Here is a 24,522-nt window from a genome sequence, read left to right on the forward strand (position 1 = left end):
TTTTTTCTTTTTTTTTTTTTTTTTTTTTTTTTTTTATAGATTTTGTCACTTTTTTTAGTTTGTCACCTTTTAGGTTTTTGTCAATTTTTGTTTATTATTTTTTTTTATTTGTCACTTTCTTATCTTCCTAAAAATGTGACGTGATATGTGATAAGAGCCGCCACTACGCTCACGTGGATTGTCCTGGACATGCTGATTAAATTAAGAACATGATTATTGGAGTTGCACAAATGAATGAGGTTATTATGATGTTTGTCACTTTTTTTTAGTTTGTGTCACTTTTTTGAATTGTGTTTAAAAAAAAGTGACGCAATGTCACTTTTTTAATTTTACAGAGTGTTTTTTACTTTCAAAAACCTTTTCATATGATTTTTCAAAACACCCTTAATTTTAAGGGTATTTTTGTAAGTTGCCCAAATTTTATTCACCAATAACAATTTTGCAAAAATGTCCATTTTTTTGTCTTAGTGTGAAATTAAAAATTGTTAATAAGAGTATTTAGGTCTAAATTTTTTCAAATTGGACATTTTTGCAATGGTTTGCAATAATAGACATTTTTGCAAATGACTAGGTAAAAATGGACATTTGATGAAATTTCCTCTTATTTTATTTTAAAAAAATATATGAATTTGGACAAATTCAGGACAAAACTGTGTTCTATGTTCCCACCTCGACTACTTAACTTAAGAAGACTCGATGTTTGTTTACAATACGTTTAAAAAAATATATATATTGTTGATCGTCAAAGTTCTTAGTACTTTGACACCCAACTTCGAGCAAGTTTATCTCGAGTTAGGGGTCTACAGTCAAACACCCAAGCGGAGCTCTTGATCCTAGGATAGACATGGTATGTTGCGTTTTTTGAGCTTGGGTAGCATGAGCGCAAGAATGAACAACAATAAAGTATATGTTATTTTTAGGATCAAACAAACAACATATATTTATCATTTTATTTTCCCATAATGTAAGTTTGCTATTATTTCATTTATGTGTCTTCTCAGTGTGTTAATATGCGATTCTTAGTTTACTTCCAAGTATATGACATCAATTGTCCTCTTTCCAATTTCAAGCACGTAATATCATACTTCAAATCATAGAAATGAAGCTTACGAACCTCATATAAGCAATTGAGGGATGTCATATGAGTAATCCAAACAATTTGATTAGTTACATCTTCGAGTTAAGGTTGTGTGAGGATAAGATTCAACTGGAATAGACTTGTGTACTAAGATTGGTGAACCATGGATTGATTGGCTCGGAATAAAGCTTTGATTTGACTTCTTTATATCAAAACATAGAGAATATTATATAAATCCCAAATGTAAAATTATCACATCATCTGACACTAATGAGTCTCAAATTCGAAAGAGTTCCTAGGCCAAAGTCGATAAGTTCGAGTCTGAACATAATGTATCGTCTTCCTTGCGATCTCCATCAACACAAGTATTTGAGAATGAAAATCTAATCAAAAGAAGAAACAAAGGCTAGTCCGCCACTTGCTGCTGACAGCTACATTCATGTGTAAAGAGCATATTTTGAAGTTACAAATAGCAACCACAACTAGATCAAAAAGGCAGTCAGAAAGAAATACAAAAATTGATGACACGGGCTATCAATTGTGCTAGGAAATACGAAAAGTATACAAAATAATTGGGTGAAAATAAAAATGGCCAGGAACTGCTGTTTGCTTACACGAATCTCCGGCCTAGAGCTCGGCTTTATTGGACTTCGAACTCTTGTTCTTCAAGATTGTTTTCTTGCCACTCCACCACTGTCTTATCCGATTTGAAACTCTGTTTGCGTGACTTTTCAATTTCTTGCCTGTGTCTACGACTCCTTTAGTGATCCTTTGCTTCCAATCATTCTTCTTACTATCTTTTTCTCTCAAGACTTTTCCCTGTAGCAATGTTTGATAGCAGCTTAGCATATTGCATAGTTTGAATTTATGAATTAATATATGAAATTCTCGTTAGTACCAATTTTGAGGGGAAGTCAGGTTCCTCGTCTTCGTCTTCATCTTCATCTTCATCTTCTGCATCTACGTCACCCATATTTTTCATCAAGTCTTCCCTGGAGTACATTTTCATGCTGGGTGCTCCAGGCATACCCTGAATTCGGGGGTGAGGGTTAAGAGTTAGTTTAAAAGTCCGAAGTCCGAACAAGATGCCAAAACAATTTTATATTTGTAAGTATGCATAAGTACCTCCATGGATTTTAATAGTTTATCCATTTCAGCCTCTTTTGAGGACTTGGCAATAAAGGGTTCTCCAGGAGTCCTATCCTGAAGAGGGGAAAAAATAAAAAGGGAAAAGAAGGAAAATTATGCATACCAAGTCACAGGACATTCTTCTCATATGAATGTGGCAAACAAGTAGATACGATCCTTTTTAATGCACATCTAAAACAAAAATGTGTTATGGCAAGAGGACATGATGATAATTGAGCATTTGAAGAACAGAATATATCCAGGCTAAAGCTTCTTGGAAAACAATATCTAAACAAATTCCTAAATGAACAACAAATCCAAATTTTAATCAAATTAAGTGCAACTTTATCATCCACTCAAGAATCAGCTGGATAGATAAAACCATAACAAGACCAAATTGATAAAAAAAAAATTATGAATAACACTTGAAGTTATTTTACTTTTTCAGAAACCTGAATCAGATTGAATTACTTTGAAGGTAGTGGTGGCTGTCAGCCATCTAATCAAAGTTACGGGCGGATCTAGAAATTTATTTTAGGAAAAGTATAATTAAACAACTAATGTAATTCACCCACACACGTCTCGATATCAATTTATCTTAACCCCATCATCGAAATTCTAGGTTTCCTTTGAAAGTTAGAGAAGGCTGCAAGGTGTCCACTGTAGTATTTTTATTTCACCAGGCTAATTTAGATACAGAACAATGCTTTACAAATTTAAATTGGAAGTCAAAGGCTCCATTTCAAATGCTTGACATGTATATAAGTATAATAATACGTGCTTTCAAGAATTCAAGAAATAAAGATGTTGACAGCTTACATAAACGAATTGCAAGGTCTGACCTTGGAACTTGTGGTGGATTTCTCGCAATTAATTTAAAGAAATGCAAGGTCTAGTGTTGGAAATTGTGGTGGAGTTTTCACTTGTAATTTTATATATTTTATTATATTTCTCATTTAAAAAGCAAAAAATACATGCAACTGGGGCGTGATGGAGTGTCACGGGAACACAAACCAGCCATCAAGTATTCAAGGTAAGATCTATAGAAGCCAACACCCAATACCCCTTTCTCTATGAAAGGACTAGTTTGGTCATGAGAGAAAAATTTCTCAAGAAAAAATACGAATGGTAACGAACGACATAATATCAAATATGCATTTCCAAGCACCAAAAGTAAAATCACTAAGGCCCTGTTTGGTACTCATTTTTGTAAGAATGAAAATGAAAAATATAGTTGTTACGAGACTCACGCGAGATAAAAAAGCCAAATATGGTGGCTTGATGTATGGATAATGGTCATATTTTTTTATTTTTTTGGCGAAGGAATAAGAATCAAACGGGGGCTAAATAAGTTCGAAACAGTATTTGGATAATTCATTAGCTTCCTGAGCTAATTGGAAAACTAGCAAAAGTACTCCATTTTGTTACCATATTGTTCGAACACAAATGGGCATGCTCACTCATTGATACTAGAGAACCGAAGCAGTGGGGAAATTGGGTTTTGCGATTTGTACACAGGGGTTGTACACGCCAATGTACAGCCCCCTCACAACAGGGGGGGCTGTACACCGGGGTGTGCACATAGTAAAACCCAGGGAAATTTGCCTGCTGCCTTAATTCTTATGTGTTCACTTAAGGTTAAAGAAGGTGCCAGAATTGGGTAAACAAGGCAAATTACTCTGCATTAGCCAGTAATCAAGATTTTTGGGAAAATGACTTCCAATATAGGAGGGTAGATTTTCAATTTTTATAATTTGTTCTGGTGGATTTTATAAGATGTTTTATGGTTTATTATGAACAAATTTTATATTTCTATATCCTTTTAAATCAGTTATTGGTTTGGCTTGAGGCATACTTCAAAAATGCCTCAACACACCTCAATACCTGATTGACTTTCTCTGTAATTTTGTTCTTGTGGACAGTCCTTTTTTTTGCTCCTTATCATTTTTTGGAGGCATTTGACATAGGGCGCTGGCTGTGGTAGAAGAAATGATGGTGGCGTTAACAATTTTAGAAAAACTATGATTGTTTGCCGCATATGCTGAATATGACAGGAATCTATTTTTGACACAATTTGATTAAGTTCAACACAGAAAAAAATGAATTGATTCAATGGTAAAAATGTGGAATTACTAAAGTCTCCTAAATATTGTGCCAGGTCAATGGAGGTCATTCTAGACAAAAGGGGTATCTCAAATTAAGAAATTCTTGTCTATCAATTGTCAATTCTAAGGAGAAGAGATATTTTTGAAGATGCTATGAAACTGACATGGTTTATCTGAAAGCAGATGCAGTCTACACGTGTAACACATTAAGCTATTGGCATGAACCATTTGGAAAAGAAGAACATCAATTCCGCGGTCATGAATAGTATTTGATACTTAACAACTAAGAGTATAAAACGATAAAAAGTAGCAAAGTACCACAAAGTACTGATACTCAAAGCAGTCACCTTAGGAATTGGTGGTGGCTTTTTACTGCATGCTTTGGTAAGGTCCTTACAGATAAATTTTACCAAAGAATGAAGGTCTGGCTTGTTTTTATACAGGTATTCTGCAACATCAGTATCAGAGTAGCCCAACACCTGCAAAATTTCAGAGTCTACATTTAGTTGCAGAATTTCATGCCTTCGCTGCTAAAACTGTCCCAAACATAAGGAATATTGAAAAGAGAAAAGACAGATATCTAAAAGTCAGAAAACAGAAGAATTCAATAAAATGTAGAAATGCTACTTAGTTGTTCTCAATTACACAGAATAACTGAAAGAAACCATATAACCACGAAGAGAACCAAAGCAAATTCAAAGTCGAGCTTTCTCAGAGACTTGTGACCAAAAAAAAAAAAAAAAAAAACATTGTCAGTAAACTCAAAATAAGGAGTTGAAGAAATTGAATACTAATGCTTTATAGGAAGTTACAGTCAGCAAGTCATAGGCGCCAAAACTACACAGCTTTTATGAAACCTGACCTCTTGACAAGCTCGCTCTATTGTTTTGCATTCTGACCCGCATTGTCCTTCAGAGACCTGTTCAACGAGCTGAACAGAAGAGTTCCAAAGTCAGAAACCTCAAGCTAGCACTGAATACTAACATGCTTGGATAAAATTAAAATATCATTATAGTTTCAAGCAAAGTCAACTTAGCCACACATTCCCGACAACTACCCACTTAATGTCCTCACATTTTATCCCATTAGAATTTTATCCAAACAAGCACTTAAGTTAGTCGGTAACTTTTTCAAGATAATCATTTACACTTTCCCTGGGAATATAACTTTTAATTGTACCATTTTTAGACTGGATGTCACCAGAATTAGTGAAGAAAGCCTAGAAGCATGCGTCATTACAAACACTAAACTCAGCTAATAATATGCTAAAAGATCCAGGAATTGAAATAGTACATATTTACCTCCAATCTATCACCTTGCTCTACAATGTCAATTTTCAGGATCCAATCAGCTTCCTGCTTCTTTAAATTACAAACATTCTCCGCAATTTCAATAATTTGATATTCGGAGATCTGCTTGATCATAATCAGATGACAACAACACAAACAAAAATACATAAATCATTTATCCACTTATCACATTATTACAAATGAAAGAAAGCAAATCTTTACAGAATCACGAGACTTCAGTTAACAAGAGAAAACGCCTGATGAAACAGTAACACTACTCAAAGACACAACAATATATACTAAAAAATTGAGTATAAAACATAAATTCAGCAAAAGAGAGAGATAATATTAACAAGAATAAGTGGCCCAGATCTTGAATTAACGAATTTGAGAATAAACCCAGACAATAAAATTACTTTCTTTAACAAATATAAGTGGCCCAGTTCTTGAATTAACATATTGAAGAATTTAGGGATAAATACAGAAAATAAAATTACTATTTTGGGCGAGATCTCGGCTTGTTTAGCTTGGACTTGGTGATACAGCTGAGATGCCAACTTTTCACAGACTTGACATTTTATGAAAGGTATGTCCTCTTTCCTTGCCACCCCAACTGGTTTCTTCGCACACTGTGATATTGGTATCCATGATGACATTATCACTGTTACGGTTAACCCTAACAATAAAGAAGCTCGATCAAATTTCGCCATTACTCCCTTTCTCTCAAACTCTCTCTACAATTGTTTAGTTTGATGGACGTTAAATCCTGATGTTCAGTCTTTCTGACGAATTTCTTTCATTAAATTGGAGTGGTATGACATCGTATTTTATGGTGCAAAGATTCTTACGTGTCCTGTTGTTTCTGATTGGTTGATTTGATCCACGTGTAATGGCCCCACAATACCCATGGCATCATATCGAAATTTCTCTCTCTCTCTCTCTCTCTCTCTCTCTCTCTCTCTCTCTCTCTCACACATCAAAATATATTAATTCCATCTAAAACCCTTCTTTTTCTTTTGGCTTAAAAACAAAGAGATTCCAAGTTTAGATAGAACTTTACATCAATAAAAAAGAAGAAACATAAAAACAACGAATAAATCTTAAAAGAGTTTAACTTCAAATTAAGAGCCGGCTGGCCTCAATTCTTGGAAAGAAAATAAAATTTGGCATCAACTCACGAGCCCCACAAAGCATGAGATAAAGCAGTTATTGTGTCAATTATTTTACCGTATATGACTTTCAAAATATTCGAAGTCCATAATTCTCCCTTATGCAACTGTGTGTGAATAAAAGATTTTGTTTAATCCAACAACAATATTCGCAATTGACACAGACAATGAATAATTGGTACAGAAATTATCTATGAGGAATCGGAATACATGGAATGAACAAATGACATTTATCGTATCCAATGATCATATTTTAGTTTTTAGTCTGTCCCTGCCGCGAAATTCTAATATGTTCCAAGTGTTAGATTTACATGCTTATTTAGAAAAAAAAAATTAAAAAAAGAAAAGAAAAATGAATTTCAAATTATTTTTCCCCCTTAAACATGGATTGGACTTGTCTAGTTTAGTCCAATATGAACTCTTCTCAAACTTCTTTCACATGGGTAAATGAAAATATTTAAAAAAAATAAAAATTGTCTTAATCTAAAGACAAGAGGTTAACTTTTAATCAAATTCTAAACAAAATGCAAAATTCAAGATTTATCTATTCATTTACTTTCATAATAAATTGATAAATTTTGAAGGGTATTTATAGACCTTAAAAAATTATTTTGGATTGGAACAGTTTTAGATAATTATGCTCATTAAAAGTCCTCAGTCTTCTAAAGCCTCTTTAAAAGAAGTCCAGCGAAAAAGGGCAAAATTTGCATTAAAAGAGTTCGTCCCACTTTTTTAGAACAAATTATAATTAAATAATACTAAATTTAAATATAATTGGATAATTATAAAATGTGGTTACAAAATATTTTATTTTGTAAATATGTGATTGAAAATAAGTACGAAAAATAAAGAGTTCTATAAATAGGACATAATGTCCCAAAGAAATAATAAGTCGAAGTGCAAGGTAAAAATCACAAATTAAAAAGGAAATCTGTCATGAGATAACATGTTTCTTTCCTCAATTAACCAAAGCATAATACAGAGCAATGATTTATATAATTAGAACTCCTTATTCAAAGCTTGTACAATCTTTAGATCAGACGGAGAAGTACTGAATGAATCTAAACACTTGCCCAGCTGACAATGAATGTTTTCATTGCTTCAAGTTTTATTTAGAACTTCGAATCACAAGGACGAAATATGCATCACCTTTATAATTCCGTAAAGGAAACTACAATGTATTATCTGGCAAGCTCAATTTTGGTACTTGATGGATTAGATTTCTCCATTTGCAGAAGGAATAGTTGTCTTGGGTATAGGCCAGGGTGCACCAGCCATTACTGCCTCGATCTCTTGTATCTCCCGCGGGCACTTCGTCATGTTCACACAACCACTCGAGGTGACATACTGAAGATATACAAAGATAGCAACAAATAAGAACGATGTACATAGATGTGATTATTGTGAATTTCACAAGTTCGAGTGCATTAATAAGATAGTGGTATTTATTTAGCATATCACTTTATCTTGAAAATTATATTACTTTGTATAGCAGTTTGGCCTCATGTTTTCTTGAACTCGTTTTCAACCATATATTTCATAGGACTCGCAACTTTTATCAATTTCTCAACTACGCATTTCATCAACTTTTATCAAAATCTACTAAATCTAATTTTTATCTAAGCCAGACAGGGCCATAATAGCATTTTTATATGGACAAACTAAGCACATCTAGATTCAAGATTTTATAACATTGACAAGCACATCTAGCTTCAAGATATTATAATATCTGCTCAATCCAAAACAAAAAATTGATAATTCAGTTAAAATTAAGACTGCAAACAACAGATTTTTTGTAGATATAAAAAAATTTTAAATTAAAAAAAATAATAAAAATAATAATAATCAAGAAAGGTTAGCAAAGGATATACCACGTCACTTTCGATTCGAACCCCGCCAAAACCTCTAAATTTGTTTATCTCTTGAATGTTAAAATATTTTGATGTTTTCGGATTTTCCATTGCAGGAACTAGCAAAGCATCAATGAAATAACATCCAGGCTCCACGGTTATCACCTGTGGTTTAACCATTCAAGATAATTTAGTGTTCAACATCCCAGCGTATTTATCATCCAGAAGCATTTGTGTCTTGAGATAAAATGATAAGATAATATGATTTCTAATCATGATTCTGAAAAATTCAAGTATTGAAATGAGATGATAAGGATTGAGTATATTGGCCATTGCTAAAAATTGGACGTCCAATAATTCACAATTTAGGCTATCGATTTCTGTTAAATATTCTGCATTTCCATTATGCAACCATCATACAAAATCACATAGAAGTTCTACTCCATTCAAATTCCAAGATCAGATGATAAGATAGCGAGAGCCAACATGACTAACAATTTAAGTTGATTAATAGCATAGTATTTCCATCCCGCAGCGATAAGCTATCTGCTTATGAACAAGCTTTGAAACAGAGATATAAATATGGATTTATGCATTAGATTTATTATCATGCAAACAAATCTTGAGCCGATTTTAAACTGTATTAGTTAAGAGTTGACTGGGACCTGAATGTTGCTAATTTTTATTTTCATATTTTCAGAATACAGAATACACAAGAAATGCACCTCAAACAAATGACTAGGCTATGCAGCCAAGAGGACCACCATTTTCTCTCATCTACAGAAAAATTAAGCTATATAACACTAGAATAATTGCTTAGACATACCATTCCCTCCAAGAGTTCTCTAGTTGTACGCAACGCCTTCAATCCGGGTTCTTTCGATCTTTCCGCTCCCTAGAATTGGGCATTTTATCTCAGCATAAGAAACAAAGTAAAATTTTACTGCATTTTGCACACGGTTAAAACTGCAGTGAAAATAAATGAATAAATAAATAAAATCACTAACCTGTAGGTAACCCCCAGGATCATGGGTATCGATTCCCAATAAGTGTCCCAGGCCATGAGGCATGAAAATAGCACCCAGTCTCTCATGAATCATAGCATCAATATCGCTGGTCAATATCAAAGAACCATAGACAGGTTAGAATTTAGTTATCTGCCTTTACATGAAGTTGTAAATGACGAAAGTATACCATCGAGAAAATATACATACCCGAAAAGAATGCCTCCTTCGTTCAATGACTCAAGGATAGTTTTTTCAGCTAATCTAATAATCAGGGGAAAGGCATAAGCAACCAGACAAAATATTAAATTTCAGGAAATATTTTTCTTAATTACGGGGATGCAACATGTACACAGCAGATTCATTATAAGACCCATGCTCCAGAAAGTGTGTAAACACAAAACTAATACAGAACAAACTCTATACCACAGTACAAATTTGAACTCATACAAAACAAAATTTCCCAAAAGAATAATTAATCTTTCTCCTATGACCCTGACTTTCAATAATTGTCATTTACTCTCAGTGAACATCCTAGTTACAGGGTCTTACTTGTGCATATTAACCCATCCTACTCCAGGCCGCATACTGGATATGACAGCATTGTGGGCACGAAGAACAGCCTGCAAATTTAAAAATCGGAAACAAACCAAGTAATAAATGAGACAACAAGGCATTAACCCTTTGAATAAGTATTTCCTTGAAAGAAATTGAGCTACTAGAGACGGCCCAACAAGACCTCCTAAACTTAATGCTTGTAAATTCTCCAATTATGGTTACTCGGTTTGTAGAATTTGATAATCTATGGTGGTCTCATAACCGAGACTGGAATAATAGTCAGTGACGCATGAACAATGACATTCATAACAAATAAAATATTATTATCCCATGCATTCATGAATGTACTAGTGTCCGCATCTCAATATTAGTTAGGTTTCTTGTGACAGAAAGTACAAACACGGTGCTGTACTGATGTAGTATCGTCCTTATACGATTCCAGAATCTCATAAGAAACTCAATTCAGACTGAAGAAACTTCAAGTTGGACGTCTTGAAACAAAAATTTACAAGCAGCAGTATGATTTCATTTTTATTGTTTTAGTTGAGACAAACCCTGAGCAATATATATTAGCTACATTAAACAGAAAAAAATACTCACATTATATATGAGGGATTGATCTCGATTAAATGTCCCATTTACCTGCACTTACAATCAGATATCTGTAAGAGAAACTTATTTAATCAAATATAAAAAATGGGATACTATATTTCTTAGCAGTGTAACAAAATATAGGAATCCCAACTAATGAATTTTATCAAATAAAATACCATTTAGTTTGAGACCTGAAAGAGACCATCAACATTGTTAAATTTAAAAGGAAGAAGCATGAAAGGTAAAAAACATTCAGAATGAAAAAAGAAAAAGAATATAATCCAAGAGTTATATTATGCTAAAGCTTGACGCAACATAGATATAGCATATAGTAACTCTTTCTGGAAAAAAAGCCAGGTCGACAAATTGTTTGAAACTGTCACAAGCTTATTCAGAAGCCACTTGCTGAATGTTGCATAACATGGTTAAGAGGATCACCTCACAAAAATGCTATAATCAAGTCGAAAAGTATTCCAGATACCTAAATAGACACATATGGACCTAATTTATGCAAATAAAGTTTTGAATAGTTGTGTCAAGACTGAAAAATCAAATGCGTACAAACTTTCTGAAATAAATAAAGGAGAACAATGGTATAGTTATTTATCGTCTGGAGGATGCTATGTGGTAGATAAATAAACAATATCGTACCCCAGCTGACGACAATCAGGTCCATGTTATAATGTAGAATTGATCTAAAGATGGGATCTCTTTACCGAGGCATTTTAGTGAGCACTATACAAGGTAGCATATGTGGTCTTCACATGGAAGTAAATTCAGAGAACTAAAACAGCCCCCCTACAGGGAAAAAAAATAGGAGAAGAACTTGCTTGTTTACTTGGAATGCGGTTCATGAGGGTCCTTGCAGGTGACTATTCAAGGAAGAAGAAAAATAATGTCTACTGTAGCATCCTTTGTGCGAGGGCCGAAGGGACCATAAATCACTTGTTGCCACTATGTGAAGTGGCTAAATATCAGGATCTCTAATCTCTTCTTTTTGCTCTATGTCGTCTGACTTGGTGGAGTTTATACAGAAGTGGGAAAGAATAGGGGATTTGAGACACTGGGCTGCAGAATATCATAGGTTGTCACAGAAGGAAAGAGAAAACTGTAAGCATGTTATCATAGATCTTTCGTTCACATCAATTTCGGGATCAATGCAAAAAGTTCTTGAATTGGTGTATCTTCTTATAAGTATATGGACATAATAGATTATGTGAGGAACTTCTCATGTACATGCCTAACCTTGGTGTTTTATTAATGAAATTTTCACATTTTGTAAATTTCACATTTTTTCATGTGTGTGTATGTGTATTGCATCAACCTCAGTTGCAAAATCCTGATTTGCAAGGAGAAAATTTTATTGATTGATGGAATATGCATTTGCCTATGAAAAAAGATATACGGGGGCTCACTGGGAAGGAACAAGTTATGTCAGAACCATAAAAATGGTATTCAGCTCCCATGTCAAGCAATGCCATATCTCCCTCTTGTAAAGTCTGCAATGAACCATAGGATGTTTAAATATAGCTCTTGTATTTTGAAGCCTATGAAAGTGCTATCTAGAATAGGAGAAACAACTCTAAAAGACATTAAACCATCTAAACCATAACTATGTTTATCAGCATATACTAGATTCTTATCCACAACGAATAACTTGTCTCAAAAGGATAAAGGCATTACAAATCATACTTGATATGAAAGCTCATTAAAATATGATGTACAATGTACAGAGATTAGTGTAAAGGTGATTTAAAAATAAGTTAAAGGCCTCTGGATAAACATTAAAAGAAAAAATGCAAGAACAAGTGATAGATGCAATACAACTTATCTATGAAGTATATAATTTCATCTATTACGTATTATGAGAAAAGTGACATCACGCAACCACATGCCACCACCAGGCAAGTGTTTCTTATCTTTAATGTTCCTTAATTGTTTAACTCAAAACCATAATGATCACTCAAACGCTGCATGCCTCTAAGGTTGACCAGTTAATTCAATGTCATTGTAGCCTGAACAATTCTAAGAAAAGAAGGATACTAGAAGAATTTTATTTCCCCTGGCCTTTTATTGAACTGGAGAAAGTATGATCTCCCATGCAATTATTTCTCTTCAATTTCTAACTTCATCTCTTCTGTTGCATATAATTTCACTCCTTTGAATAACAGAAGAAATAGATGGAAATCAAGTAAATGAAATTTTGAATTTTAAGTGAGAAAGAAAAAGAGAGATCAGTCACTGTGGGAAAGAAACTATTCGCTTGCTATGCATAAATCTGCAAAAGGCAATAACATAATAGTTATCATACCTTGTCATTTGGAGCAGCTGCATGACCATAGTGCAGCACAGCACTGTAGTATGACAGAGAACTATTAACTAATGATTAAAGCAATGAAACTCCTGTCTATTTAATAATGATAAGTAACTTTTTAATAAAAAACCAAAATTACACATTGGATGAAAAACAAGCAGGAAAGAGATGAATCGAACCACACAAATCTTTCCCTTTTAGAAACACACTGATTGTTGAGATGAATTTGAGACAACCATGAACCAACATGCAATTTAATCCGCCAAAATCATATTAATTCTATTTTGGAGCAGCCACTTAAATTTTATTTTTCTATTCTGTTCTAACAGCTACAGGTAATGGGACTGCGAAAAACTTTTTCCTCATGCTTAGTAATATGGGTGTCGTGGAAAATAGAAGAAGTGAATATACCTTAGAATTCTAAATTCAAGGCAAACATTTATTTGAAACATAAACTCGCCTGTTATATGCTGGAGTTGAAAACAAAAAGGCAAGCTCATAAGCATTGTGAAAAGTAACTTGAATGAAACATGTAGCAAACCTCAAACGTATTATCCAAACAATAAGAAGTTAAATGAAGGAAATTCAAACAGTCTCCATGAGAATTCTTTGATTCCTTAATTATAGGTGAGGTTTAAGTGGACAGTGAGAACATCATGCACAGTAGGATGCAGAAGAAATGTAAAGTCCCGAAAATTTTCACATACTAGAATTAATTATTTTATATACTATATTTTAAATTTGGAAAGTTGGGGAACTAAAGTGATATATGTATTAATACAATTTTACTTGGGCCAAATATTTTAGGTTTCGCTAAAGTGAAGATAAGTATATCAATATGGGGCTCGTTGGATAGTTCGTAATTAATCATGTATATTAAACTCGAGAAAAGTTTAATCGGACAAGTTAGACCTAAGATATTATAGTTTATAGAAGTTATTTTTGGTTTTGATTTAAATAAAATATTGTATTTAAATTGGGGGGGTGTGGCCAAGTGTGGTTAAATGAAAAAAAAAAGAAAAAAAAGAAGCTGGTTTTGATTTCTTAGTTTTTGCTTTTGGGATTTGATAGGATTTGGTTGCCATGTGTAGGTTGGATAGGGGTGAAGTATCTTTGACTTTTACGAAATATTTGGGTTGAGACTTTTGGTTGAACAAGTCACTTTGCACACTTTTAAGTCTATCAAAATTCTATTGTCCCTTTTAATTTAAATACCGTACATGAGGTTTATTGTTTGCGCAATAAAATATATAGATACACATACACACGGCATATAAGTAGAAAATAAAGATTTGAAACGTGATTTTGGTTTTACCTTTCAACTTTATTTGATCTAACAAGGTAAAATAACGAGATGCAGTTGTTTTATCCCATTTAAATTGTTTATTTTCATGTTGAATTATTATGCTTGTGGAAGTTTAAAAATACAATATGATATGTATGTTATGACCATCCAATACCAAAGAGATGATGTTTATTGAGCTCTTATTGGTTTCTAAAGATATGATGATGGTATGATATGTTTAACGCATGATTTAAATATTTTTATTCAAAATTGCACTATGATTTTTCGTGTTCTGCTGAGTATTCCATGTACTCACAATTTTTCCCCACTCTTCACAAGTTAGAATGAGTAGTTAGTTGGTGGGCGATAAAGTACAGCCGTGATGCCAGAAAGTATGGAATTCAATAAAAATAATTATAGATCTTCATGTTTCAACGGTATTTTAGTTTTATTTCCATGTGAAATTTGTTATTTAGGATTTGGGACACATTTCAATCGATTATGTTTCCTATATCTTTTATTTATTATTGTTGGAACGTAAATTTTTATATTGGGATCTTTGATAAGTTTATTGAACTAGGGAATGAAACTTTTAGTAACAATTTAAATCTTTAAAACATGGGTCGTTACAAGAAACAACTCAATTGCATGCAAGGGAGCATGAACAAGGATGGATGATCTCAACAGCAGGTGATGAGTGCTCCACACTCATTATATTTATGCCACTTAATTCATTATTTTGTTACCTTTGAGAATGATTTAGAGCATTTTAATGTGTGTTTTGATATTGTGATATAAGTTTATTAAATTGAAGGAAATAGGCAAAAGTCGGCGAAATTGGATTAAAGGACCAAATTGTAAGAGATCCAAAATTTCAGGACTAAAATGCAAATAATTAAAAACTGTATCGAACCTCACGATGAAGATCCGAGAGCTTTAGGAGTCAATTGGATGAGAAAAGATGTCAAAGAGATCAGATTTAGGCAAAATATAATCATAAATCAATTTCCAACCGAAAAGTTACGCTCTGGAATTTCAGCCTCACATTGAGACCTGTTTTTGACAAAGCAAACGATCGAGCTGGAGAATGATGTCTGAATCAAAGTTGTAGCTCTTTGAGTTAGCTTTCCAACGCATCTTGAATCACCTCAATCGGACATTGGACGAAGAAGTTATGTTAAAAATACCGAAGGACGCGCAGTCTGTTGTTTCCAATGGAACCGAGCGCCGCATCACCCAAAATGGGCGCTGCAGCGCCCATGAATCTGAATTTGAGCAGCAAGACCTGAGCCGCAGCGCCCATATTGGGCGCCGAGGCGCCGGACATGCAGGAAAACGCGTTTTTATATTTTTTGAATCTTTTCTTGGCTCAATTCAACCCTAATTCGTCCAAAATACCAACATACTATAAATAACATTCAAAAAACCCTATTTTGAATAAGAAGATGAGGGGCCAAACACAACAATTGAAGGGGCAAGATTGAAGACAATTCATCAAGGGCAAGGAGGCAAGAAAAATATCAAGGGGAATTCCAATTAAAAGCTTCAAAAGAGTTTTTCTTTCTTTTTCTCTTTATATTATTCATCAATTTGTTTAGATTTAATTCTTCCATCATGAACTAGACTTTAATCCTATGGATTTGATGTAACCTACTTAGACATGTTTTAATTCCTATATAATTATTTCAATTAATATTTCCGGTTATTTATTTATGTTGTTCTTGCGCAATACTTTCAATTAATTGGCAACTAATTGACTGATTTGATGCTTTAAATTTCTACGCTCCAAAGAGGTAAATTTAGGTGTGATCTAAGAATAACATAACCTAGATTTCGTAGATTTCGAGAGGAAGTGCGAATCTTTGAGGCTAATTCCACATAAAGAACTAGGTCCTTTGATAATTTCTATATGTTTAGTTCGGAATAGAGATATTGGAATTAAAATATAGAAATAGATTCTATTTGGTGCTCGAGAGAGGGAAATGAAATCAATTTAGAGTTCTTGCCTATAAATTTTGGAAAGATTGATAGAAATAGTTATAACGGTTGGAAAACATTGTCGATAGTACGGTGAAATCACCCCTAGGCATCCATAATTTAATAAGAAACTTTACAAATTGCCCTTATTTACTTGCATCGTTCATCCCATTTACTTTAATTTAGTATAAAACATCGTGTTAAAGTTTGATTTTCTAAATAAAGTGAAAGCTGAAATAATTATAGTACTCGATAGGATTTAAATATCAATCCCTGTGGATTCGACAATTTTACTCTAATACTATATTACAAAACTTGATACCGTACACTTGCGGTATAAAACACGTTACATAAAATGCGTGGCAGCAGGATGCAGGATAAACAACTCAAGTATACACTTCCAAGTTCATAATTTATAATCCTATAGTACTTATATCACTTTACTTTCTAGAGAAATAAACCATATTTCTTAATCACATATCCCATCTCAACAACATGTATTCGTTCTTCATTGACTTTTTTGACGAAAACAAAGTCAAACTATAGTGAATCCTTAATGAGGGATACAACGCCCTAGCAAACTGCGAGTTGCACGATAATTCCGAAAAATGTTACATGAGCATTTTGGAAAATAAGTAATTTGGTGGTCTGAACATATTTGTTCTATATTATACCCATTCCATTTTTGTGAGGCCTAAATCAGAAAAGAAACAAGCATACTATAGAAGGAAATTTCTTTGAAGATTAAGAGCTTTCTTTTCAATGATAATTTTCGATGGCATTCTTTGAGAATACAGCTCAATGTGCTTATAATGATAGTTAATATTATGATATTGTCACTTGTTCTACTTAATTGTAAAATAATCCATCATTCGTGAAGACTCTTCTCTCATTTATAAAAGTATTGATTAAATCATCTAAAGCAGCCTACCCTGGCAGGCCTATATATTCACAAAGTAATGAATTGCCTTCCTGCAAAATATTCCGCAAACCAAAAAAAACTAAAAAAAAAATGAAAAAAACTTGCAAGTGACGTTTTTTGAACTCCATTACCAACTCAAAGGCAAGATTTCATTTTATACTTCAAGCTCAGACAACAATGACCAGGCTATTTCATTCAGGGGGCTGCATTTAGCTACACGTTCCCTTTTTTGCCCCAGAAGCAATTAATGATAATAGGCCTAAGCACCACACATGTTTCGAACTAGGTTACATCAAATGCAAAATGCAAAGAGAAAGCGAAATGTTAATGACTAGTAATCTATTGCCCAGCTACGTCGAGTGATTTTACACATTATGATAATAAGGAATAGAGAGAAGAAAAAACCCAGGGTGCCATGGCAGGGACCTTTAGCCCCTCTTAAGTACCCTAAAGCTTCGCTACTTATGACAAAGAAGAGAGACTGGATAAAGAGGACTAGAATTGGTCTACCATTTAATAAATTTGGAATCCCCACATGAGCTATAGAAAACTTTAGTTAAATTGATATTTCAATACTCCTTCCCTTCCCAGACCAAAGCTGCACATTGGCGGTTCCATCATTCAAAGTAATTGTAGATTCTACCAGAGAGTAAAAGAAGGATAAGGAACTTACCTGTTGTCACCAGTAGCACATATGCATGTATATGAACAATGCCTACAGCCACCATACATATAGGTGTGATGAAGAAACAAGCTTTCTAACTGATACTCTTTCATGCCCACTTTTGCGTTCCTCATAACCTACTCAAGGCACAGAATAGAAAATCAAAATAATTTTACCTCCATTTATCACAAAAAGAATGTATGCATACAAACATGAGATAACCATACCTAAAAGGAAGGAAAACTACATCCTTCTTTAAGATTTTTACATAGGAACATTAAATTGATAAGAACAAATGAGTTGAACAAAGATTAAAAAGCAAGAATAAAAAGGTTACATAAAGGGAAGAAGACAGTTAGTTGTGCTCGATCAGGACCCTAGCGTTACATGTAGGATAAGGTAAGTTCATTACAGTAAAGAGTCTTATGCAGTCTGCTCTGTCCATTAGTTCTTCTCTATTGCTCTTAACCCATTGGCGGAAGAATTGAATTGCTTGTATACTCATTAAATTAACAGAAACTTTAAGTTTATCATGCTTTATTCATCCACCCTGCCCATGCCAAGTGATCTTAGAAACCAGATCGTGCAATCCAATTTGTGGGTCATTTATGATTTGGAATTGTAATTTGGGCAAACAAAATGACAAGATGAAATAATGGCATGTATAAGATAATTATGAATTTGTAAACTATTATCTTCCAACTTGTATGTAAATACATAAAGCAACACCAGAGGTAGAGCCAGGAAGACATGTTAGGTTAGGCTGAAATTTAAAAATAAAAAATAAAAAATTGTACCAGAAAAGATGCTCTTTGCCACAAGATATTTAGTTTAAAAGGTTAAACTCGACTCTCATAACAAAGTGGGTCAAAGTATATTTTTGGACACTCATGACAAAGTTCGAACAAATATATTTTTAACTGATAAAAGTAAATATAAAGCATATTACTTTTTTGATAATAACATCCATTTCATGGCCAAAATGAATAAATTTTTAACTTACAATTATAAATAAGAAATATATGAAAAAATACGTTAGAGAAAATTTAATTACTTTTCAAATTTAGTCAAAAGTGTGGCATCTGTTAAAATAAATCATTTATCTTTACTTTAATCAATAAAAATTATTTGTTATACAATAAACTAATTTGATTATAAGTGAACTCTTTAAATTTGAAACTAAATTTGAATAATTAAACATTGGGCTTGAGTTGGAAATGAAGTTAGTTGGACTAAAATTAATTTTTGGACTGGGAAAAATTTTTATTCTATTTTATTTCACCACGAATTTGGGCCAAGTTTTCCATTTTTTACAAGCCAATTTGCTTCTGGGCATCCGCCTCTGAGCAACACTATATTGTATTGTGAAGTTACTAGAATAAACTGAAAGTAATAACAATGCTAATATATGTGCCCCTAATTAGTTTTATTGGTTCTTGATACACAAATTCCAATGCTATCAAGCTTTTGGAGGAAATCCCTGAACCAAAAGCCAAATTAAGTGGGTTCCGCATTCCAATTTTCATGCAGTAGTGTCAAAAACATTCACCTTTTAAGGTAATTTATATGAAAATTAAGAAGAGGAGAAATGGAACAGATAGATAAAAATGTTTTTGCCATAGTAAGTGGCAGGTTTAGATACTCTTTATCATGGGGAAGGTCTTTTATTTCCCACTACATCTTTAAGGGATAACAAAATGAAAGAAAGGATTTAGATGGGAAAGTGTCCTAGCCACATCTCAATATAAACCACTTTTGAAACAAAAGGCATTGTCTTACGGTCAAATTGTTTGTAAGAAAATACGACTCGCAATATCAACCTGCAATGCTCTTTCACATGTGACCTTCAAGAATCTAAATACCAATGAAACTGCATGTATCAACAGTGCCAGAATCTCCTAAACAAGTTCTATTAAGTATAGAAGACCCACTTGTCAATCAATGAATCAAGATGTGATCAATAGTTATTCTAATAATTGGCATGAACTTCAGTTCACATAGATATAATAAGCCAATGTTCTTTTCCATACAGGCATAGAAATAGCGAGAACTATGAATAATTAAACTGCATGAAACATTCATATATGAGATATCTGGCAAGGAAATCTCACTTAAAAAAAGGCGTGAAACTAAAAAATAACATAAACAAAGAATGTTAACCTCAACATGAGCTTCGGAGCTTATATCGTTGGCGAACTGAATGAGAGTAAGCTCTAGTTCCGACTTTGTAACACGGCACTCGGTCAAAATAGGATGCAAAGTATTTAGATCCATCTTAAACTTGTCAATCCCCTATAGATATATAAGCATAAAAATCAATAATTTCCCTTCAGATAGCATAGTCTTTGTATCAAAATCTAGAAAAATTCTTGCAAGCAATCCAAGGACCCAAGTTTAGATGAGATAAATGGTATAGCATATAAATAAAGAAATATGAGATTTGAAGAAACCCAAAATAATTTAGATGTAGAACAGAATAAAGCAATCATGACTTCTCCATACACATTATGACACATAATACAGCAAGTTCTGTCATCTCCAACCCAGTTAAATGGTTATAATTCCATTTATTACATTTTCATTAGTAACTGTATCATGGTCCCTGTCATCTCACTATTTTCATCCAGAAAAAATAAATGATCAGGTCTAAAGCATGTTTTGGTGTTGTTTATAAAAGATTTAAATTATAAATTGATACAAATGAGTGGTGGATAAGTAGATAGTACTTGTGGGTCCATGATATACGAATAAAAAGTGGTTTGACCAATTGTAAACACATTATAAACGGTAGCCAAACGTGGTGCTAGAAACATTAAAATGAAGTCCACTGATAAAATTCATCAGCTATGGGCTACTGTTTATCCTCACTATATACCAAGTAAGTCTGCCATCTGCCTATGTTCTAATACTTTAGAGCTACAAGTATACATTTGTTTCTCCCTTTTTTTTATCCTTGGAATATAAAACAACAACCATGAATATTACTATGACAAATTTGTGTTTACGCATAGAAACTTGTTATTCTACAATAACCAAAGATGTTTATTTGATTCTGGTTTCCTGACAAACAATAGAAGGCCATAGATTTACATTTTCAGCAAACAGAAATATTTGCGGATAATCCCCAGCAGAAATATTTTCAGCAAACATATAAACAAGCACATATAAGTGTTTGGCCACTCAAAAGTATATGTGTATGTATCCAATGGTACATTAGGTATAAAATATTTTATTTTATTTCACCACGAATTTGGGCCAAGTTTTCCATTTTTTACAAGCCAATTTGCTTCTGGGCATCCGCCTCTGAGCAACACTATATTGTATTGTGAAGTTACTAGAATAAACTGAAAGTAATAACAATGCTAATATATGTGCCCCTAATTAGTTTTATTGGTTCTTGATACACAAATTCCAATGCTATCAAGCTTTTGGAGGAAATCCCTGAACCAAAAGCCAAATTAAGTGGGTTCCGCATTCCAATTTTCATGCAGTAGTGTCAAAAACATTCACCTTTTAAGGTAATTTAAATGAAAATTAAGAAGAGGAGAAATGGAACAGATAGATAAAAATGTTTTTGCCATAGTAAGTGGCAGGTTTAGATACTCTTTATCATGGGGAAGGTCTTTTATTTCCCACTACATCTTTAAGGGATAACAAAATGAAAGAAAGGATTTAGATGGGAAAGTGTCCTAGCCACATCTCAATATAAACCACTTTTGAAACAAAAGGCATTGTCTTACGGTCAAATTGTTTGTAAGAAAATACGACTCGCAATATCAACCTACAATGCTCTTTCACATGTGACCTTCAAGAATCTAAATACCAATGAAACTGCATGTATCAACATTGCCAGAATCTCCTAAACAAGTTCTATTAAGTATAGAAGACCCACTTGTCAATCAATGAATCAAGATGTGATCAATAGTTATTCTAATAATTGGCATGAACTTCAGTTCACATAGATATAATAAGCCAATGTTCTTTTCCATACAGGCATAGAAATAGCGAGAACTATGAATAATTAAACTGCATGAAACATTCATATATGAGATATCTGGCAAGGAAATCTCACTTAAAAAAAGGCGTGAAACTAAAAAATAACATAAACAAAGAATGTTAACCTCAACATGAGCTTCGGAGCTTATATCGTTGGCGAACTGAATGAGAGTAAGCTCTAGTTCCGACTTTGTAACACGGCACTCGGTCAAAATAGGATGCAAAGTATTTAGATCCATCTTAAACTTGTCAATCCCCTATAGATATATAAGCATAAAAATCAATAATTTCCCTTCAGGTAGCATAGTCTTTGGATCAAAATCTAGAAAAATTCTTGCAAGCAATCCAAGGACCCAAGTTTAGATGAGATAAATGGTATAGCATATAAATAAAGAAATATGAGATTTGAAGAAACCCAAAATAATTTAGATGTAGAACAGAATAAAGCAATCATGACTTCTCCATACACATTATGACACATAATACAGCAAGTTCTGTCATCTCCAACCCAGTTAAATGGTTATAATTCCATTTATTACATTTTCATTAGTAACTGTATCATGGTCCCTGTCATCTCACTATTTTCATCCAGAAAAAATAAATGATCAGGTCTAAAGCATGTTTTGGTGTTGTTTATAAAAGATTTAAATTATAAATTGATACAAATGAGTGGTGGATAAGTAGATAGTACTTGTGGGTCCATGATATACACATACTATTCATTTTGAAAGAGTCGGAGCCCATCATACACCTCACGGATTTCTATCTCATCCTCCAAGATTAGAATCCCCAGCCTCTGCCTTGTGAGAAATTTATTTTGAATTCTGGTACTAATTGGGCAAAGCATAGAGGCTTAAGTTGTTACACTAAGTACAAATTTAATAATGAAAAAGCAAGTGCCAATCTCTTAACCGTGGTTAAAAAATTTGAAATTATCAAATTTCCACCACATATAGCTCAAAAACTGATTTTTATATAAATAAAATATACCATAAGCTTTGATAATATACCAAAAGGAAGGCCAGAAATCCAACAACCCGAAATAATAGTAAATAAACTATTTTTCAATGTTTTAAACATTTGCTTACAAATACAATACACCAATAGTTGTCTTGTGCTCATTAACTCAAATCGTGCATTCACGTACTAAATGGCCTGACATCAGCAAAACTCCAATTTAGTTCAGCTATCTTTTGCCACAATAAAATTAGTGGATAATATAGAGGTTTCTCTCCAACTTCCTCATATGAATTTTTGTAACCTTCTCCAAAACATCAAAAAGCTTAAGACTTTAGACAATTAAACTTCAAGACAATGATACACTTTAAGGCACATAAAACTGGGACCTCAAAATAGGAAACTCTTGCATTAACTTTTAACCAATTGCAATCTCAAGACACCGATTCCATACTGCAAACGCAGCTTTAAACTATATTCGAAAGCATGAACCACAAATGGACTACTGAATGCATCAAATATAATATCCATTGAAACGAACCTGAAGAGTTCTACATGATCGGTGCAATGACGCGTTTGCTCTTCACCACCCTAACAAAAGAACGTATTCGGATTTCATTAATTCTGTAAACAAATCAAAAATTTTAATCGAATAACACAAAGAGTAAATGAGAAACCTGGAGAAAGACGAAGCCTTGGAGAGGGCGAGAGGAGGTTGAGAGGTGCTGGGTTAGGGATTTAAGGAGTTTCTCTCTGTTCTTGGCGTGGAGCTCCATCGGGACCTCCGGAGGGGAGAGAGAAGACGCCATTGTAACTGGCTGAGTACTGAAAACTGAGACTTCTCACTTCTGCCATTTTTTATTAATAAAGGTTATTTAATGTTTAGTGATGCTTAGATAATTTACTTATAAGTGAATAAGTCAATTATAAAGAGTAATTAGTTAAAAAAAAGCTGCTTATTTTAAAATTTAAATTAACACTACTTTGAGCATAAGTAACCCTGTATTTAAAAGTAAAACAGGTAACTTTTTTAAGATAAAATATAAATAAAATAATTTTAATGATCGACTATTAACTGATTAGGACAATCATAAGAATAGAATTTCACTACTCATGACAATTAAAATGGTAAATCTTGGCATCAAAGAGGATAAATTCATGGCAATCACAAAAAGTAAACTTGACAATCCCAAAAGTTATGATAGAAAGAAAATAAAGTTTGCATAAATCGTGATAAATATATTCTTGCACATAAAGAGAATTTTCCATTTCTACATTAAGAACTGTAATCATTTTGACTTCATCTTTTTGTTTATTGTGATCTTTATTAAAGACCTTATAAGAGATACCTTTTCACTTTTGCAAGTTTATCAATGGACCATTGGGTACCCTTTTTGTAAAAATGAGAAAAAAATATAATTGTTATGAGATCCAAATAAGAGATAGAAAGTCAAATATAATGGCTTAATGTGATAGATAACGATCATATTTTTCATTTTTGTGGTCAAAAAATGGAAATCGAATGGGAGCCAAATAACTTTGTTACGAACAAAACAAAATTTACTTGAGCCCACATAAACATACTAGACCACATGCAAGATATCAAAACAGTCCGAAACGTGCAAAAAATTA

General features: G+C 33.1%; 2 protein-coding genes across 2 annotated transcripts; both read right to left on the bottom strand.

The window, feature by feature from the left end:
• Window positions 1–1,446: 1,446 nt before the first annotated feature.
• LOC111366121 lies at window positions 1,447–6,408 on the bottom strand. The gene is made up of 7 exons (XM_022986795.1): window positions 6,098–6,408; window positions 5,613–5,723; window positions 5,174–5,242; window positions 4,659–4,790; window positions 2,204–2,281; window positions 1,977–2,108; window positions 1,447–1,897 (listed from the first exon to the last, which is right to left on the bottom strand). Exons 1-7 carry the CDS (start codon window positions 6,308–6,310, stop codon window positions 1,706–1,708), a joined length of 927 nt encoding a protein of 308 aa, XP_022842563.1. The 5' UTR covers window positions 6,311–6,408; the 3' UTR covers window positions 1,447–1,705.
• A 1,283-nt stretch (window positions 6,409–7,691) lies between these two features.
• Window positions 7,692–23,729, bottom strand: LOC111365547 (xaa-Pro dipeptidase). Its single transcript, XM_022986104.1, has 16 exons — window positions 23,568–23,729; window positions 23,307–23,481; window positions 23,081–23,194; window positions 22,685–22,785; window positions 22,059–22,190; window positions 20,098–20,229; window positions 17,947–18,074; window positions 13,087–13,129; window positions 12,191–12,274; window positions 10,782–10,823; window positions 10,176–10,246; window positions 9,834–9,887; window positions 9,627–9,732; window positions 9,446–9,514; window positions 8,641–8,784; window positions 7,692–8,116 (listed from the first exon to the last, which is right to left on the bottom strand). Exons 1-16 carry the CDS (start codon window positions 23,697–23,699, stop codon window positions 7,985–7,987), a joined length of 1,659 nt encoding a protein of 552 aa, XP_022841872.1. The 5' UTR covers window positions 23,700–23,729; the 3' UTR covers window positions 7,692–7,984.
• Window positions 23,730–24,522: the final 793 nt, after the last annotated feature.

This window comes from Olea europaea, chromosome 17, assembly GCF_002742605.1.
Source record: "Olea europaea var. sylvestris chromosome 17, O_europaea_v1, whole genome shotgun sequence".
In the NCBI taxonomy this organism is placed as follows: domain Eukaryota; kingdom Viridiplantae; phylum Streptophyta; class Magnoliopsida; order Lamiales; family Oleaceae; genus Olea; species Olea europaea.